This window comes from Hippocampus guttulatus, chromosome 3 (genome assembly GCF_054856545.1).
Source record: "Hippocampus guttulatus isolate MCC_2025c chromosome 3, RoL_Hgut_1.0, whole genome shotgun sequence".
Lineage (NCBI taxonomy): Eukaryota > Metazoa > Chordata > Actinopteri > Syngnathiformes > Syngnathidae > Hippocampus > Hippocampus guttulatus.
In genome coordinates, this window is record NC_141263.1 from 16,180,635 (window position 1) to 16,201,660 (window position 21,026).

General features: G+C 44.6%; 1 protein-coding gene across 1 annotated transcript in view; it reads right to left on the reverse strand.

Annotated features, from left to right (window-relative positions):
* The window catches only part of gse1b (Gse1 coiled-coil protein b), a 164,812-nt gene extending 161,834 nt beyond the window's left edge, over positions 1-2,978 (reverse strand). The window contains exon 1 of the mRNA XM_086107063.1: positions 541-2,978. Within this exon, the coding sequence (XP_085963189.1) occupies positions 541-2,952 (2,412 nt within the window). The 5' untranslated portion in view covers positions 2,953-2,978. The remainder of the gene's footprint in view (positions 1-540) is intronic.
* Positions 2,979-21,026: the final 18,048 nt, after the last annotated feature.

The window sequence follows — 21,026 nt, forward strand, 5'->3', positions numbered from 1 at the left end:
GTGCGTAATGTTTCGTAAAACTTTGTGCAAAGTTCTTAAGGGTTTGTTGTGTAATGTATTTTGGGGAAACAACATATCTGGTAAATCAAAAATTTCAACAACGCTCATAGCCATCCAAATCAACTGCAGCAAAATGCGAGACATTCTCAGTCATGCTTGATCAAATCAACACAATGCTGGTATCGGCCTTCAGACCTCATACGGTTTTCTTTGTGTTTACAGAGTTTTGGAGATGTTTGTCTCATTGTAGTGGTCCCAAACTTCCTTACACACGATTCCTTGATAAGCTCTTGATGATACCGTTTTCAAACTCATTTAGCACATGAAGGGAAAATGAGGAAAAAACACGAGCACTTTCATAACAATTCAGCCACGCAAAATGCCATCATCAGCACTTCCCATGTGAAACGCTGAGGTCAAACCTCAAACATTCTGCAGATTGTGTGTGGGGGGAAAAAAACAGGGAGCATAAAAGCATAATTCAACAGAAGCTAATCGCCTTTTTGCACAGTGCAATAGAAATATATAAAAATGGCCAACCTGTCGTCCAAGCTTTAGCGAGGTCAATTGCGGTTCTTCTCTCTCCCCATCTGAGGCCACGCGTCCGAGCCTTTCCCCGTCCTGCTGTGCGCTCTGGCCCACCTGCACCATGGTCTTACAATCCACACACGAGCCAACCATCAGCCTCCTTCCATCATCCACCAGGAGCGTGCGAGCGCTACGTGGCGCATAAAGGAAGACGGGGAGCCTCGCCACCGTGACCATGCACATTCGTCCTTGCCTGCGCTGCTCCTGCCTGCAGAAGAAGCACACAAATGCTTCACAGGTATACTGGCGAGCCCAAGGAGAGCTGGAAGAGCCAGAGGTGGAGGGTGTAGAGGGCGCGGCGGGGCCCAGCCCTCTGCTCTCATGTTGTGACCACTGAGTGTGCAGGTCATGGTAGCAAAGAGCGCAGGCTGACACCAGGCCTGTGGCATCAACCGGCTTGGCTCGGGGAGCTGGCGGGTGCACGGTGAGGAAAGGGAAGAATGGCTCCTTCTCACCGCAACGTCCAGGTGGGTTGACATGAAGCTGGAACTCGCATCCGGTCGATAACTCCGATCCGCACAAGTAGCACACCGACACGGAGCTCTCAGAAGACACGCCCGTCTGCGAAGGAACGGATCCGAACCCTTCAACGGCCGTGACGGAATGATACCTGATCAGGAAGGAGCTAACAGAGGTGATGAGGTCCTCGTTGAGACAAAGGCGATAAGCACTCCAGATGTCCTCGAGGATTAAAAGGCACTGTGAGCAGCAATGCACATGCCCGTTCCTCATCGGTCGGGCGTTGGGTGGGCAGGGGAGCGTGTTGATGAAGGGAAAGTACATCACCCCGCGAGATTTCCCGGCGCCAGCCTGCGCGTGCACCACTTTATCGGCGCCACACTCCTGGCCGCAGAGGAAACAGGCGTCGCGGGGAGCTTTGGTGTCGCGCTTCGTCGGCTGGGCGGGTTTATCCTGCATGGACGCGGCGGACGGGTTGAGCGGGACGACATAGAGGCGTTGAAGCACGGGAACGTCGGCCTGTTGGAAGTTGCGCCACTGCTGCATGAGTGAGGCGTGACAGCTTCCGCACACCAGAGTCACACCTGCTGGATTGATGGGTAACGCACCCGGAGGGGGGCTGTGCAGCCACAGGAAGGGAAAGAAAGGTTCCCCTTGTGCCGTCTCCTGCTTTTGCACGCTGACTTTATAACTCCCACGTGGACTGAGCTCAGTGCCACAGATAAAGCACGCGTGTCTGTCTGGCTTTGACTCTGTAGCGTGGTGCAGTTGTGCGACTTTTCTGGTCAAAAGGTCACCCGTGGGACGACGACGTTTGACATTTTTACGACCGTGCGCGTCCCCATCTTCATCACTCGTGATGTCAATCTCATCCTCGTCCGAATTGTTGCCTCGAGGAATACCGCGATTACATTTAGAGTTGATGGCGGAGGCGGGGCGAGGGTAGCCGGGTGAGGCGCAGCTGTTGTCGGCTCCAGGCTGGACGTGACGCGGCTCGGCGTGTCTCACGTTGCCGTCCTCCAGCCATGACCTGTTGCGCATAATGACCCCGTTGTCCTGCGCAGGTGCGCTTGGGAAGCGGTTGTCACGGCACAGCTGGGGGACGCCGTCCTGGAACTTGGCCAAAGAAAATGATGCCTGACACACATTAGTCATCACTTTAGGTGCACGTCTGGTAGGCGGCAAGCTTTCCGCTTTGGGTGAGCCCTGCGCGCTGTAGACCCCCACCGTGTACCGGGGGAGCGTCCTCGGGGAATCGGGGCTGTTTTTCACACAATTTTTCCTGCTGGCATCTTTTTGCGATTTCCCGGCTGCTCTCGAGCACTTGTCCTTACTCGCGCCGCCGCCGCCCCTGTCCATCACATCCATCTCCTGATCTGACATGTTGTCAGAGAAGGATGAGAAGTCCGACTCGGCGCCCCCGTCATAGTTGTGGCTGCCGGAGCTGATCCTCCTCTCCAGCTCGTAGGAGATGTTCCACTCCTGCGGGACCCGGCGAGAGTCGCACTGGTAGGGTCGCTTCAGCCAGTACATGCGCTTCTCAATGGGCGTCCTGGTCCTCTCGAAGGAGTTCCACTGCTCCGCGAGGAAGCAGTGACACACGGCGCACACCAGCGCGTGACCCTCAGGGCTCAGCTCACTCGCACCGGGAGCTGGCTCCTGGTTCTGGAGGAAGGGGAAAAATGGGTAGCGTTCCTTTTGATAGGTCACTTGTAACCTCAGCTCCTTCCCTGCCGTTACTCCGCTGCCACATATAAAACAGTGCACCAATAATCCCCCCGGGCCGTTGCGGTCAGCTCTGGAAGTGTTGACCGGCAGAGGGCTATCCTCGCCCGGCATAGCCGCAGCCATGAGTCGGTGTGTGCGAGTCAAGAGCGCCAGTTCCTTGTCACGGGGGGAATGCATAGCGTGAAAAGAGAGCCGACACAAGGCTACATGTCCTCCTCGTGCTCCCCTTCACTTATCTCCAAGTTAAGCAACGCATTTGAGTCCGGTAGATGATAAAGAGCGACGACAATCCATTGAAACGACCACGGCGTGCAGCGAAAGCAGCGAAGCGGTGATTTGTATCTGCCACGGTTAAATCCACTTCAGTTGCGAGACAACAATCCACACATTTTGAAGTCTTTAGTCCATATGCGAGTTCACACGGGAGGTGCAGGAGGGACATGACAGCGGAAGCATGCGGGATCGGGACTCAGCCTCCCCGGCGAACTTTTGCTGCTTTGCCTCCCCGCTCTGCAAAGTTTGGCCGCGAACTCGCTCACTGTACTCAGCGCCATCCCGTACCCACGGCACCCGCCGAGACACCCCCAAAGGAAACCCCCTCCGACACTCACACCCCCTCTCCTCCCCCGCATTTATGATTCGGGAGATGGCGAGCAAACAATCGCGCACGCTCTCCGCATGCGTCAACACACACGGAGCATGCACGAGATTTCCACTAAAACATGCACGATTCAGTTCAAAGGGAAAGTCGCTTTTCCGTCATTCATACGACTTTTACAATAATTGCTTCTCTTTTTGGTTGCTTAGAATTAACATTGACACTGTGGGAGATATTCTTACCATTGTGGAACTTGAGAGAACAATGAACATTTATTTAACCATTATTTTGTGGTGGTGGAGGGGGGGGGGGTTAATTGCGCCTGCTTTGTGGTTATTTTTTTCTCACTGTATGCAGTTTCTCTCTTCAGGATACATGTTCACAGTAAAAATAGGAAGACTTGTGATGTTTAACTTTACCACACAAGGGCCAGGCCTGGGAATCTCCAAGTTAAGAGAAAAAAAACAAGTTCAACACGACGAGAGGAAAAAAAAGTGTCGCTAACCCCAAGTAAATATTCGCAAATCAATCATCGTTCATGCTGTCATTATATTTAATTACAGCGACCATCATGGTACAACTGAAATCATGTCATATTTACAACACCACCTCACAGTGTCACATTGTGGTATTGCATCATCACGTTCAAATCCATCCATTCAATCAGTTTGTCCTCACAAGGGTCGCGGGCGTGCTGTAGCCTATTACAGCTGGCTTTGGGCAGTAGGCGCGGTACACCCTGAACTGGTTGCCAACCAATCGCAGGGCAAACATAGATGAACAACCATCCGCGCTCACATTCATACCTAGGGATATTTAGAATGTTCCATTAACCTGCCATGCATGTGTTTGGAATGTGGGTGGAAACGGGGAGTACCGGAAAAAAAAACCCACGCAGGCACTGGGAGAACATGCAAACTCCACACAGAAAGGCCGGAGTTGGAATCGAACCCTGCACCTCTGCACTGTGAGGGTGACGGGTTGCTCACCAGCAAACCACCGTACCATGTTCAAAGTCATCTTCTGCAATTTGCCTACTACACTACAGAGCACTGCGATGACCGAATTTAATACTTGAATGTATTAACCGAAAGTATTATTCAGCAAGCTCATATGTTAACCGAAGTAACATGGAGCAGTCATGTAGGTATCCTGATGAAAGCCACTGTCTCATTTTTCATTACTCTTTATTTTTCTCACCTCTCATAGAAATGACCGCTATATCTATTAATTGCCGACTGCTGTCAGGCTATTGAATAGACATATCTGAAAACCTGGGCTTATCCCCACTCACCCATTTTAAATAGCACAGCCACCTTTGCAGATGCATGTATGCTTATATCTTATATACTGTATAATATTTCATTCTGTATTGTGTACAGTTCATTTTTTTTTATTTATTTTTGTTTGCAAATACCTTTTGTTTTTCTACTTTCTTCCTTTCAAAATGTTGCTGCTGTAAATTGTGAATTTCTCCATTGTGAGACAAATAAATATTAGCTAAAGTCTTTAAAACACCTTAAGGAAGAAATATAAACGATAAATGTTTGGGGATTGTCCGGTGACGTCACACACATCCCGACACATCAGTGGTTGTCACCCGTGCTTATCGAGTATTTGAAATAAGTCCTTCACAAGGTAAATATGAAATAAAATTTGTCATCGCATCGGATAATGACCCCCCATACACCTAGACTAGAAGAATGTATGAGGGCTCTCGGGAAAGATGTCTCGATAAAAAGAAATCATAAGATCGAAACAAAGAAGCAAGTCGGGGATTGAATAAGATACAAAAAGAAACACGCTCTTGTTAACTGTCGGGTTTTATCAGCAGGTGATGACATGGGCCAGACGGGAGTGCAGACGTTGCAGTGCACTGCACAGAAGACATATTTCAATCAGATGACGATGGGGAAACCAGCCCTGTCTGGAAACCCTTGTTTGCAGTTTCGGTCCATTTTATTAAATACTCATACTCAGTTTTGTTTACAGGGCACTTATGGTGAAAACATATCCTACACTGTAACTATTATCCCCTAAACTCTATGATCGTCATATTACATGCTGACTGTGCCTCCACATCCAAAAAAAAAAACATCGCTTTTGCTCCACATACTCCTACGATTTAGGCTTGTTTCTGACAGCATAAATAGACCTGATTCCATAGTGGACAATACATCAGACACTGTATGAGTAGTTTAAGTTTATATATAGCATTTTGGATGTGAATGTGTGGTGCTTTCATGGCCATATGGGATACATTAGTTTTTTTCATCAATGTGAAAAATGACTTCATACGACTCAGGAGAGACATAGATTATATTGAACACGAGTGAGAGGAAAAGGGTAATTATTATGTTGCATCTGAGAGTAATGGCAGTAAGGGAGTTAAAGAACATGAAGTTGTTGGATTTATGAAATATCAAGAATTTTTGTATCGATTAACATAAAATTGTGATGATATAAAATCTGTATGTCTCCAATGTTATGAAAAACTGGTGTTCAGTTCCCAGGTCGCAGTTTAAACAGCCAACGTGTATAGTATGCTGTCACATAAGACTGTTTTTTTCCTCTACGGGAAGCTTTTTTTTTTAAAATAGTATGTGTCCAAAAGAACAAGGGATGTTGAAGAGAATGAGAAAATATTGGACCACTGAATTAAGTGAAGTAAGCCAACTCGCATTCAAAGCAACAAGAATATAGCGTAAACATAATTCTGATCAAGTTGATGAGTTTTATGGTGATTATTACGGCTCACTTTAACAATAGGCTTCTTTTCACAGATGTGTGACACCCAAGAATGTTAAATTTGTATTGAAAAATACCTGTATTGTTAATAATGTTTAGTTTTTGGTTTTTTTTTTCATTTTTATCATGTATCATTTTGACCTGCGGAGTTCTGCGGAGCAATCTGTAAGCCAAGTCTAATTACAGCTTGTTTGTATACTTTCCAAAACCAGGCAAGTACCCCTGATCGGTGCTTAAAAAATAACTATTAGCATTTTTATCTTTATGTACCAAGTGTCACAAACAACACTGTAAATCCAAAGTACAAAGGAGAAGTTTTCCCCCAGGAAAGTAATCCCCCAGGAGTCAATGTATTTTCCCAGCCTTCAGTGCTACACCTTCTTGTACTTCTTGAAGGATACTTCTGGGACCACCGCAGCTCCATCATCATGCTATTGTGAAGTCGTCTACAAATTCAAAATGGATCCATTTGATGAAACTCTTGAGCTTGGAAAGAGGGGGGAAAAAATATCACAGAGGGAGGTCAGTTGAGGTATGACGTTGCTCCAGCACAGTAATGTGCTTCTCGGCCAGGACCTGCCAGATGCTCGGGGCGTTGTGAACAGCCACAAGTTATCCCGCCACACCTTTTTGCTTCTTGTCACGCACTGAACAAAGCAAATGCTGCAGGACTCTCGTGGTAGACAAGCTGGCTGATCATTTGGATCACAGCGAATAAGAAAACTAGTTTGGGTTTGATACGCATATACCTTTTGTGACAGTAGTCCTGAAACCTTTCTGACACATCCCATAATTATACTGCAAGTCCAGTTGAAAAAAAAAGTGTAAAAAAGGAACAAATGAGGCAAAAGGCCTTTTATGTATGCCTTCAGCAACCACCAAAAAATAATAATAATAATAAACAGAAAGAACCCAAACTTTGCATCGTGAAGATCCAAGCAAAAGGTCAGCTAGTCACAAGACATTAACGACCTGACAGACAACACGGGAAGGGGACTGGGGAAAGGGGTAAGGAGAAAGGACATTTTGCCATAGATTGGGAACAGATGAGTCGACCAGACGACGACAATCAGGTGAGTCGATGAGTAAGGACAAGTTTAAGGACGTCAAGTGGGCAGTTGGGGGATGGACGATGGAAGGTGGGGAAAAAGTTATTTCACCATGTTCTAATCAGACTTGTACCATACAAAACAAATACTTCAAAAAAAAAGAAAGTCAGCCTTGGGTCTATGTTGCTGAGTATAGCACACCATTGTTTTCTCAGAGACAGTGACACTTTTTGATGCCAGAAATAACAGCGACACTTTTTCTGCCAGTCACAGCTCTGCATCCGGCCAAGCAGGAAGACTGAGGGTGTTTGTGCCATTGCAGGGAGGCGACGCGGGAAGTAGACCGAGTCAGAGAGTCAGCAGCTCAGTTCCCTGATCAAGAGCCGTCAATCGCCCAGACGTCCTCAACACATGGTGGACTCAAGTATTTCAAGAACAGATGTTGATACTCATTAACTGCTACAATGTGGACCTCTTTGAAGTGAGGAGTTGAAGTGTTTGATTATCTTGGGCTCAGAGCAACAAAGAAGCGTGTCACGCACACTTCACACACAGGGGGAAAAAAATGCAACCTCTGAGTATTGAGGCCTGGACTTTCTCCTACTTGTTTATTTGTTCAATTATTTCTGCAGGATTTCTTGCCTCTCTCCAAGGTCAGAGGTGTGACTGAAGTATGTGTTTCCTCACAATAAGGGGAGGGAAGAAAATCCAGCAGTGAATTCAAGGCCACTTTGACAGTATTCTCCTGGTGAGTTGTTTTTCAACAAAAACAAACAACAAAAAAATTGAAGTGTGACCATTTTTTCCTCAAAGTGTCTAGGTCAAGAGACATCCCTTTGCCCAATGCTGCTAAATTATGTTGCACATGATCACATCAGCCAGAAAATTAGGTACACTTGCACAATCTAATGAGCTGCATCAAAAAGTTATAGCCTTTAAAAACATAATTCTTTCTGACTCTACAAAAGTTTATTATTGTCGCTGTAGTTTGTAGTGGTTTACCCATCATACAGAGATACTTACTTTTTAGATTTTGCCTACTGTATTTAAACAAAAAAACGACAGTTAAATTACTCTGGCAGTGTCAATAAAACAAACTACCGTATTGGCCCGAATATAAGACGGCCCTGATTATAAGACTACCCCCTCTTTTTCAAGACTCAAGTATGAAAAAAGACTTTTTGAACACCAAATTAATTTTTATACGGAAAATAATTACAGTACATCCGAAACAAATGATTATAACAATATATTTGAGAAAAAAAAGCATGTTATTTTGCCTCATTCAAATCTTAATATCTGAACATTTAAATATGTAAACTAAAGTGCAATCACATTCGTAAATGAATGGCTTCTGGTTTTTGAAATGTAAATTAAATCATAACTTCAGCTGCCGGTTAACCTGGCCGATCTTCGACCCACTTTTCTCCAGATTGTCACTACGTTTCTCCATTTTCTGTTATCTCTTCTATTATTTTATTCTCTTTTCCTTCTTACCGCTATTTTTTATTTTTCTTCTTCGTGCTACCGCTATTTTTATTTTTATTCTTCGTGGCAGGGGTTCACTTTGGCCTGGGGAGTCAAGTTCAGCATTCGCTTCAATGATATTTGGCGCCATCTAGCGTCGTGAATGGGTATAAGGTCTAGACCCCGAATATAAGACGACCCCCACTTTTTCAGTCTTATTTCAATACAAAAAACACCGTCTGATATTCGGGCCAATACGGTACAGATTTTTTTTCTTTTTCCCAAATGCTGCATGGATTTAAATTGTTTTATAGTAGCTCTAAGAGAGTCTCATGAGAGTGCATTTTTCTAAGCAAGTCTCCCCCCCGATGGAGCACATCAACATCTCTTTGTTCTGCTCTGGGTGTTTCAACTTTCCCTTGAAGCGAAGAAAATCACAGCTGTAGATGGCCTCTCCTATGTTTCTCTGAATGGAGCCTGAGTTTGTGTGTGCCACAAGGTTGACCTAATTCACTTTCACCTGCCCATGTCAGTCACTGTGATGCCACTCACATTGCCTGAGGCACCATGTACCTCTCTCTAGCCCCCCCCCCCCCCCCCACCTCAGCCCTTGAAAAATCTTGACAAACTCCTTGGGAACATTCCTCTCTTCTCAGGTCGCCGAGACCCACAAGAAGGAGAATGGGAAGATTCACAGAACACAAAGAAATTGAAGAAGAGACATGGTGGTTTAGTCATTAGATGAGGAATTGGGACAAGCTTTGACACCTGTTCCCCACAGCAGATGTTTGCAGCCAAATTCTCTCTGCTGTCCTCTTCTTGGTTATACGACACAATGACTTGACCCAGTTAACCTTACAATGATTTTTTTTTCCCTCCAGTTTCCGGCCAACATGTCCGTTCATCGATGATCACAGGCGTGGTTGTGTGTCATTTATGAAAAGATTTCACATGCTGTTGGCAACAGATGTATAAGTTGTGGAGACGGCCGCATTTTAGAGCGTTTGCAATTGAGGTATGTTTAAAAATAAATAAATAAATACATCTGAGTGGAAATGGCTCTGCAGGTGTGCGCACCCTCTCATTATTGGGGGTGCAACCTCATTATATGGGAGCTGCCATATTTATGTCACTGTTTAAACTGTTCTAGTCGGCTTTTCTTTTCAATTACAAAACATCTTTTCAATTTTGGAATGAAGTCCAGCTCTTGATACTGTCACTGTTGTGAGATATTTTCTCCACTTGACGATCACTGGCTTCACTGTGTTCCATGGTACAGTACATTTAATAACTTGGAATTTCTATTCGACACTTCTCCTGACTGATACCTTTGAACATCAAGATCCCCCTGATATTGTGGAAGCTCTCTGAAGGCCATGGCTTGTGCTGTAAGATATGTACGATATGACAACAGCAATGTCAGGAAAAAACAGACAAGAGCAGATGAACTTCATTTTGAGTTAAGCAGTGAGACTTTAAATGGCGGCCATGTGTGTGTTGACTCCTATTTAACATAAATTTGAACGTAATTGCTAAGATAAGTGATGCAGAAGATGGATGGATGGATGTTAAATTCTGAACACAGCCACATCCCCAGTGGTTGAAAATTCATTGGTTTAAAGAGTACGTGCAAGTATGCATCAAAGAAGCAAAGCCCTCCGACTCATCGCCATCTCACACCTCAGCATGAGCAACAGCAGTAGTTAATAACCACAAAGTAACGAGGATAAAAACACAGAACATTGGGGGCAAGAGGAAAGGCCAAACGAATCAGAGGATTTTACCGCTCATAAAGGGATGCCTGGAATAATGGGAAAGGAATGTGGAGTAACGACTCTCCAGAGACAGGTCCAGTCGAAAGCCCTCTGGCTCGAGAACAACAAACGGGGAGCACTTGAGGAGCCCAGGGTGCGCGCATGAGTTTTAACAGCCTCCCCACTAACTCTTTCACACACACATATAGATCCACACTAACACTCATCCAACCCCCCTCCTTCCCCAACTCCCTTCCTGTGCCGACCTACTGGAGTCGGCTGTTGTTGTTGGCCGCCAGCCGCCTTTGAAAGAAGAACGCCCTCAGCCTCTCTCTCTCTCTCTCTCTCTCTCTCTCTCTGTCTCTTTCTATCTCTCTCTCTCTCTCTCTCTCTCTCTCTTGCTCTCTCTCTCACTCTCTCTCTAACTTCCAGGAAAATACTGATGAAATGACATCTTCACAAAAGTCTTTGGAAAAAGTGTTTACTGCCCAGTTTTTTCTTTTCTCATATCTCTCTGTTTGTACACATTTTTTTTTGTATCTGACCAAGTTGAGTGTGAATGGGTTACACAGGTACAGCGGTTCCCCAAGACCTCCAAATATTTCAAGACATGAGCAGTCATTGGGCTTTTTTTCCGTTTTAACTTGCGAATGCAAACTTGAAATACAAGCATTATATGGTGGCCGCAAACTCAATTCAACTCACTTCTCAGTCAGTAGCAGTTTGGCAAATACTGAAAAATTCATTCAAAAAGAGGCTTCGGCATACAGTATATAATTTTTGGGACGGAAATTGCGATGGTCTAAGCCAGGGGTGTCAAACTCATTTTTGTCGCGGGCCACATTTCAGTTACGGTTTCTCTTGGAGGGGCGTTATGACTGGAAGCATTAAGTTACTGTCATGAGGGGTTTGGTGACGAGAAAATACTTACAATACAGTTTCTCCCTTATTTATTACATCAAAGAATTTAAAATTTAGGAAGAGATTTTAGCAAGCATCATGAAAGTTGACATGTTTGATTTGTTTTTGAGGGCCACATGAAATGATGTGGTGGGCCCGATCTGGCTCCTGGGCCTTGAGTTTGACACCCGTGGTGTAAGCCATGTTTCTTATCCCTCAAATCCCCAATCAGAGGCATACTATTGCGAGAATTACACACTGCGGATTTGAAACAATCACATAGCTTTCAGTCAGTCGGCTTAACAACGAATGCAACATGCCATTGACAAGCAAACAGCTAGCATCAGTAATACTGCGTTTGAAGCAAGAGCACAAACAGTGCAGTAATACATGTAAACAAATAGTATAACAATTCTCACAGGCACACTGTATATTCTTTATCCTGCATGAAAAATGACTAACAATACGTCATCTTCCAGAGTCACTTAAATTAGTAAAAGAAGAAATACGATCTCTTCTTCTTTGGTGTCTGCATGACCACATCATGCTGCTTCCCAGTGGCAAAGGCGGCCACACCAGGAGGAGCAACAAAGTGAATTAGATTGCAGCACTAAATCATAATGCACAAACAGTTTTTTTTTTACATTCTATTTAAAAATGTTGTTATTTTATGATTTCTTAGTACATTATATGGGGGTATTTTTCCTTATTAATTTTATTTGCAATTTGAGAGGGAGGATGGAATGGATTAATAGCATTTCCTTTCATTTCAGTGGAGAAAGATGATTCAAGATATGGGCGGTTCGAGTAAATCACGCTGATGCGGTATGAATTAAACTCACGAGGTACGACTGTATATCACTGTGCAAAACATAGAAGTACCGGTTGCATTTTGACTTCATGTAAAACTGTAAAAATGAGTGTGTGCATTTTTACGTGTATTACACTGATAACCCTAGGAATTCACTTGAGTTCACAAAATTCCCCAAAAATATATAAAAAGGGATTTCTAGAAAGAAGCTTCATGTGCCAAAAGTAGAACCCAAGAACATTTGGTGAGGATCTAGATGAATCAATACTTTATTTGTAATCGATAGACCCGTACACTTGTAGGATTGTAATGGCGGGAAGTAGTCTACGAACATCAGATGGACAAACAAATCTGATTCTTCGTACATTTACTTCTTCACTTTTGCTCACAGGTGACGGCCTCTTTTTTCCTCTGTGTGACACTCGCACAGCGCTGACATGGTCAATGCTAAAATGACGTCACAGATTATTTCATGTGAAAAACACGTGTTTTTGCACTTGCCTACATGCTCATTCCAATTTTTGCATTTAATCTTCCCTTGAATCCAGGTAGTGAATTTCCATGTGTGTGACCAATTCAAGCCAGGTCGGGTAAAAGAAGGTTGCCCGGTGTCCAATTCGCTGCAGTGAAGAGTGCCACTGTGTAAGACCGAGATGACTCTCATCAGGAGCATTTAATTCAATGTACTAACTGGGAATCATCTCTGATGTCCATATGGACTCCATAATTACTGCACAGCAATCCAGGAAAGGAGGAAAATATACAAAGTCGTCGAGGTATAAGTCAGTCAGGGCCGCTGCCTTTAGGTCTGACCCGTCTTTACATTCAGCTCTCTGACTCCTAACTTGCTCCTCTTGCCAGAACCACTAAACCACCAAGAAGATGCCTTCGGAGACAATAAACCATGGCATGCCTTTGCTGCACACATAAATAGAATAAGATACATGTTGATTGCAAGATTACAAGTATGTTTTCTTATTCTCGATGATCTGACCTTTCTAAAAACAAATGCACTTTTCTTTTTTTTTGTGGGCGCTGTCACACATCTTTCTATCAAAGTACAACTCACTACCATTTTGGTCTGTCTCCTCATAATGGGTACTGCCAATTTGGATTTCTTCAGCCCAAATCTATTATTGTCATCCAGTCCTGTTTCCTTGACAGTTTACATACTGCAGTTCTGGAATTCATTAGCTTCTTTTGTTCATGAGCAGGGATGTAGAGAGCAGTAACATGCATCTCCAGACAGTCATCCTCTTTTTATTCAATCCTCCATGACAACCACTTTCACAATTCCTATTCCCAAGCCATTCTTGGACGTGGCCCAGGGTCTGTTTGAGAGCAGAAGAGCCTTTTTTTTTCTCTTTCATGGAAAACGCTTTGGGAAAAGGCTCCTTTTTCTTGAGGCTCTGTACATGACAGGTCACAATTACTGTCTTACAAAACATGAATGGATGGGTGGATGTTCATCTTTCTGGTTTCATGCTTGTGCTCTCATCAACAGTTTTACATGGCAAAAAGAAAATAGCGGGATACTGATCACTTATAGGGCAACATGCCAGGAAAACTGTGTGACTGGTTGGCACATTGGCCTCACAGTGCAGAGGTGTAGGGTTCGATTGCGGCTCTGACCTTCCCGTGTGGGGTTTGCATGTTCCATCCGTGCCTGCGTGGGCTTTCTCCAGGTGCAACAAAAGGTTGTTCGTCAATGTGTACCCTGCGATCGGCTGCCAACCAGTTGAGGGTGTACCCCGCCTACTGCCTGAAGATAGCTGGGATAGGCTCCAGCACGCCCCGCGACTCTTGTAAAGGATAAGCGGATCCGAAAATGGATGGATGGATGGAGGGATGGATGGCTTCCCCTTTAAATATGTATGTTGTACTTACTCTACATGTTCCTTCCCAGATGCATGGAACAGGAGACCATATGAGCCGTTCTCTGTCAAACTGCATTTTAAGAGGCCAGTAGCCGGTCACAAACACATTACATTACGTTTATGTGATGACAGAGAGTGGGGCAACAGTATGCTGCTGTCCAATATGAACTTCACACAAGAACACATATGCACGCGGGAGACTGAAAACGTGTGCGGTTAAGCGCATGTTTATCATGATGCTTCACCTCAGCTCTCCCACAGCTTCCCAGCAGCTTCCCGAGGATGAAAGCTAGTGAAACTCCAGACTAGTGGGGCTCCACAGCCAATTAGGATTGTTTATTTAGCCAGCCGCTGCCGCTGAGCATAACAGGAGCACAAAGCCAGCCACACAAACCTGCAGGGGCAACCTCTTCTCTTTTTCCAGTCTTTTAAACTCTTTTTGGCACAACCCCATCGCTTCCTTCTCTCCAGCCCTTCTTCCTCTTTGCCCAACTGTTACCACCTTCCAGTTTATATAAGAGTAGTGTCCATGATAAGCCACAGTCAAAGTCCCTAGGCTGCGCTCATGTAGTGTTTTTTCTCTCGACAAATGTCTTGGTTGTGGTCAGGCCACAGAGTCGACCGGCTACTATTATCCAATCTTCCATTGTTGGACTGCTAATATGACAGCCCTGTGGTTTCGATGACTCATTTCTGACCAGTAAAAGCAATTTAGTCTTTTTTGTTGTTGTTTTAAGCGAGAAAATTATTCTTATGCATGTTTGGCCCATATTCGCAAAAACGCAAATGTGACAATCAACAAACAGGTGGTTGCAAGGTCTTGCTGTCGGTAAAAACAAAAGGCTTACTCCAACAGTCCAACGTTGCCAGTGTCCTAGTTCACTTTTTCTGTGTGTGTGTGTGTGTGTGTGTGTGTGTGTGTGTGTGAGTGTGTGTCCAGATTCTTCCAAGATTCTTGCCAGCCATTCATCAACATCTTCTCCTTCATCCATGACCATGAAAGGGGCCCTACATCTCCTATTCCCTTCTTTTCCCTTCCTTTCCCTTCTCCCATCTCTCCATGTTCTAATCATATTTTCTCTTCTTCTTCAACGCAGCCTACTCATGATGGGGTGAACACTATTTTTTTTTTTTTACTCAGCCAACTCCCAATCTTCCAACACACATCGACTTGAACAGAGACTTCTGTATGAGAGCAGTGAGACAAAATAAGAGACAAAACGGACCTCCGCCACAACCGCATCGCCTTACCACTGTAAGCCCATGCGCACAAATACATGAATACAAGCAAACATGGATGCTGGGGATTCATATTTAAGGAAGCAAAGGGATCTCTGTGTAAACGTCTGGACAGGACTGCATTACCGGGGCCTTCTGGATTGCAGGGGAAAGTACCAGGGTCAAACCAAATGCTTCAGAAGGCAACAAGCCAAATTGAATGTTTGTGACAAATTCAAGGACCTGAGAAAAGACAACAAAAACAACCAAACAAAGATAGCGAGCTTGTGAATGTAGAGACATGACAATGAGCAGCTTTGGGACAAATTTGGTCATAGGAATGAAACCGAATGGATAAGTTAAAGAAAGCGAAATTTGCGAGAGTTCAAATGAGGCACACGCTTACTCAGAACAACTCAGTGGGAGAATAAAGGTCTGTTCACAGACTCCTTTGACATGAGTGCCTGTGGTTTGGCCTCCGCAGTGACTACGGTGAATGTGTATGTGTCTCAGTCGTCCCGAATCATTCAGCAGCCTTTATGAGAACTTTAGCATGGCAAACGACAGGCAGCATCATACTATTGCTCCGGACATTTCGGTGGTTTCGGCTTCCATGAACAAAAGGAGTGTTGGTTAATTAAGTGTAATGGGACTACCTGACTATGTCATCTGTTAAAACAAGTTCTATGAAATTGAAGCATTTCCTCCGTGATTATAACTGCCTGTGAGTTGCAGAGTCTTCACACACAGCCCCGGAGCTGTAAATGACGATGGAGGAAGACCAACCAAACCGCAGAGTCCTTCCACAGTCCGGCCTATTCCAGGGGCAAAACCCTCTTTGTAATGAAAATAAATATCGGATTGCATGCATTCAGTTGGAATTCCAAGTCTCGAAAATGAATTCAACAGCTTGATGAGGCCCATTTAGCGGCTCTTAAGAATCAGTCGCACCGCATGTCAAAACTCATCATATTTGCCTCCAGGCAGATGCCAGAAGCAGATCATTGGGATTCATTCGGATGACTATCTTCAGGAGAAGCGCCATCAATGGGAGGAACAAAGTCAGACATGTCAGGAGGTGAGGGCGAGCTGACAAACACTCCTCATGTGGCCACTTTTTTTTTTTTTGGCAAACTCTTTCCAACCACAAGGATGGCCATCCACTTCTTGTTTTTCACCAAAAGACACGGGAAAGCTGAGCAACTGTAGGCCAACATAGTAATGCATTACAGCTGCTGGGAAAATTGACATATTTGTCTCAATATATGATGGAGACTACTTTTTTTGTGTGTGACTGATAAATATAGTGGATACGGGCTGATGAGTTCACACATCTACACATTGTCAGAAAAAAAAAATCTACCTTTTAGATTTGAGTGGATATGTTGTTTGCGGTTGTCTTTTTAAGAAAAAAACATAGATATGGCTTTTCATCGACAGGTCATGTAACCTGCGGATGCAACGTGTTTCAAATTATTGACTGTTCTTTTGAGGGAAAACAGTATCAAGGAGACATCTTTGGAGAGTGAGAGCAGATTCCTCAAGGGCAAAAATTTGCATATTGAGATGAGCTCAGCATTAAAAATGTGACATTGAATGAATGATGATGAGGGAGTTTTAATCTTTCACAGCATTTAGTATTCGTCACGAATAATGGATTCGGTAATGTAGCTGTCGAGCTCAATCTCACTCAGGAGCACTTTGTAGGAAAATAGGGCGGATATTCGCACTCATCTCTTTTAACTCAGTCTTATCCTCGACAGACATGAAACGGATTCATTGTCAAGACAAGTCAAGACCAAGATATTGTCAACTTCCAGGATGCCATTGCATATTTCATATCATTTCTTTTTAATTATTCTGAGAGAAGAATACCACATAATTGAATTTTAATCAGATATGTAGCTCAGAAAAACACTTTATTGTATTCATTCATTCATGCATTTTCCGATCTGCTTATCCTCACAAGGGTTGCGGGAGGTGCTGGAGCCTATCCCATCTGTCTTCGGGGCAGTAGGCGGGGGACACCCTGAACTGGTTGCCAGCCAATCGCAGGGCACACAGAGACGAACAAGCATCTGCGCTCACACTCACACCTCGGGACAATTTGGAGTGTTCTATCAGCCTGCCGTGCATATTTTTGGAATGTGGGAGGAAACCGGAGTACCCAGAGAAAACCCACGCAGGCCCTGGGAGAACATGCAAGCTCCACACAGGGAGGCCGGAGCTGGAATTGAGCCCGGTACCTCTGCACTGTGAGGTCAACACGCTAACTATTGGACCACCGGGCCGCCACTTTGTATATTCATCACATGTTATTTAGTTATACAAACATCATACGAGTCTGAAAATGGTCACTATTTGTGACTATGGCTACAACACTGTATTTTTTTTAAAAAGTAACTTAGGTGAAATGAAAACATGTATACTGGTCTGGACTATTGAAACGGGAGCACGCTCCTGTTCATCACAAGTTCAATGTCACGGGTCACAAGATTTTGTTTTGTTTCCATCAGATATTCTCTGACAAAAGGGCATCACAAAAAAAGAAATGGATGTGGTCAACTCTAAATCAAATGAAAACATAATCATGTCGAGTAGGTCCGAAGATTTGTGAAGCTCTTCCCTGTGAAACGTTTTCTCACATCAAACGGAGGCTCACGCTAAACATCAGCACATTTGGGGGCTGTTTTCCACATAAGGCTTCATTTCTATGTTCTAGGCTGGCTCGAGAGACAAAAGCGTCACGGGCGATCAATCAATCTCCTCCTGTTCACCCGCTGTTAAAAAACTGCAGTCTGGACTGTATCTGGACTCATGCGGTCTAGGTCTCAAGTCTGTCTCTCTGACTTACTGTCAGGTTGGCAGAGCTGTTGCTCGACTCGAGGCTGACAGGGCTATTGTTTTCATTTCCCTTCCATTCAACATAGCCTTGGGAGTAAAAAGAAAAAGTGTGGGGGGGGGGGGAGGTGTGGAGCCTCTTTGGTGGCGTTATGGGGCGTCTACCGCTACTAGACAGACCGTGTGTTTATCATAACAAGCACTGTCCGCTGGGGAAACTTGGCGGAATACATCGCAGAATCATCTGCAGACCCTTTTACACTTTCACAGTCACAACCAATACAGGAAGCCATGTTTGTGTAAAAGGTGCAAAACGTAGTCCGAGAAGACAAATGGAGACTGTGACGTCCCAACATTTGCTAACGGAAAAGAGAAGTCTTGTTTTCGTGATTGTTGTGGATTCTGTGTGAATTGATTAAGGTACCATTTCAGTGGCGCCTCTTCAGCATGATGCCTGCACATTCGTAAGGTCGGGAGCAAAGCTGGCCTTAGTTCAACGCATACAGTAGGCCCTCATTAACAGGCAGGCAGCCGTGCACACAATCCCTCCCCAAAAGCAAGTGAGAAAGGGGTAGAGAGTATAACGAGGGGATTTTTTTTTTTTTTACAGCAATTTAGAGACCCAATGAAGTTGCTTTCACTTCAGCTCTTGAGCAGCAGCACATTCTTGCCACTCTGCTGCCATCAAGTGCACGGGATTATGAAGGACATCACAATGTCTTCAGCGGTTTATATTGTATCTACAGCAGTGTTGTTGTTTTTTTAAACCAAGCAAGTGCCACTTAAAAAAAAATACTTGGCTCTCCCAAATACCACCATAATGACTGGGGTTAGGGTAGAAAATAAAGTCGCTTAGTAGTCCCAAGGGTGAGGCTTTATTCTTAACATCATTGTAAGCTACAGTAAACATGCAGTTTGAAAATTCTCACTCGACTTATAGGAAACCTTTTAAATAAATATGTGTGTAAGTAACAAGTTCAATACAACTGATCTATACTGAACAATTCAGAGATGGGCAGGCCTTTGCAACACCTACGTTGGGAATCCAATTATTTCTCCCATTGATTGACGGATCAAACTGTCGCTCGCATTCGATAGAGAAAAAAATGAGTTGAGGTTTCTGTCTGAAGTGACAGTGTTGACGACAGTTACCACGACACATCCTCAGGCTTACTTGGCTGAACTAGAGACCAGATGGGCAGTTAGAGTGTTAAAGGAGAAGTCTGACAGATGGAGGCACTGATGCCATCCCTGATGACGGGACCCAAGAGGCAGGGGCCCAAATGGCCAGGCCTTTCTGGCAGCATGCACATATTTGGGCTTTTGTTCTGCTTGATCTGCTAACCTGTGGAGCTTCGGGGCAGATGGGAATTTAGATGCTTGTCAGAACCCCCCCCCCCCCCCCCCCAACAACAACAAGAACATATGCTTTCAGATGTGGCAATGCCTCAGGAATTAACAAGTTGCAACATCATTTAAAAAGGCACTAAAACGTGACATTTGTTGTGTGGCGGTGCTTAAATTGCCATGGCCAATGTCAGATGAATGATAAATCAAGGCTTAATCGTGTGCAATGTAAAATAGAATTGAATAGGCACGGTGGTCGACTGGTTAGCACGCCGGCCTCACAGTGCAGTCTTCGGGTTTGATTCTGGCTCTGGCCTTCTTGTGTGGAGTTGGCATGTTCTCTTTCTGTGTTATCAGAGCCCCAACAAAGTATCGAGAGCTGTCCATGTACATATTTTTCATGTTTATACTTTTCGGCTGGCCAACATTTTGAAAACTCCTTTCTTTGTGTAGTCTTAAGCATTATTGTAATTTTTTTATTAGTTTCCAGATATAACCATCTAAATTAAAATGAATCCCTTGAAATGCATCATTCTGTGTGAAATGAACGCATGCAGTACACAAGTTTCACTTTTTGAATATCCATCCATCCATTTTCTGAACCGCTTTGTCCTCACAAAGGTCTCGGGGCATATTGGAGCCTATCCCAGCTGTCTTCGGGCATTAGGCGGGGGACACCCTGAACCAGTTGCCAGCCAACCGCAGGGCACACAGAGACGAACAACCAGCTGCGCTCACACTCACACCTAGGGACAATTGAGAGTGTTCAATCAGCCTGCCATGCATGTTTTTGGAATGTGGAAGTAAATCGGAGTACCCGAAGAAACCCCACGCAGGCACGGGGAGAACATGCAAACTCCAGACAGGAAGGGTGGAGTTGGAATCGAATCCGGTACCTCTGCACTGTAAGGTAGACACGCTAACCACTGGACCACCGGGCCGCCACTTTTTGAATAGTATTACTGAAATAAATCAATTTTTTTGACGAGCACCTGTACAGATTTTCATTTTTTATGAGCCAGACGTGCTAACCACTATACCACCGGTCCAATGAAAATAGCAGGGGTCCATTGTAGACCGATTGTGAATTGTCTTCATAAGATGTGTGATGGATTCGCCCACAGAGCCATCATTGATGTTCTTCTGAGAGGCCCGGAAGCAGTAAAATCAAAAAGATTGTTGTAGTATTTTCAGTCGCAGGGGGGCAGCAGAGTCAGTTGTAAACATGTTGGAGCCGGGGAGATGGAATCAGGTGTCATGTTATGCTACATCTAACCCAATGGGGTAGCACTTTCTTTCACCCAATGCAGTCCTGGTGCACACACGTATCAAGTTCCTACTCATCAAAATAGAGATGGCTTCTCTTGCACCTGTGTACAGCAACAACTGTGGAGATATTGATCAATAGGTAAGTGGAAGAAAATAAACAGTACCTATGTGTCAGTGATCAGTCATCCCAAAGAAATGGAGCAAAATAAAACGTTGGGTGAGGGTCGGGGCTTTCCAGGAAAAAAAGACCACAGCACAGCCAGTTACACACACTCCATGTGACCAGCCACTGTCGATAGGAGAATCTCTGAGAGGCATGAGAGTGCTTTGGGAGAGAGTCCAGATACACAGAGGTGTGTGAGAGTGCAGCAG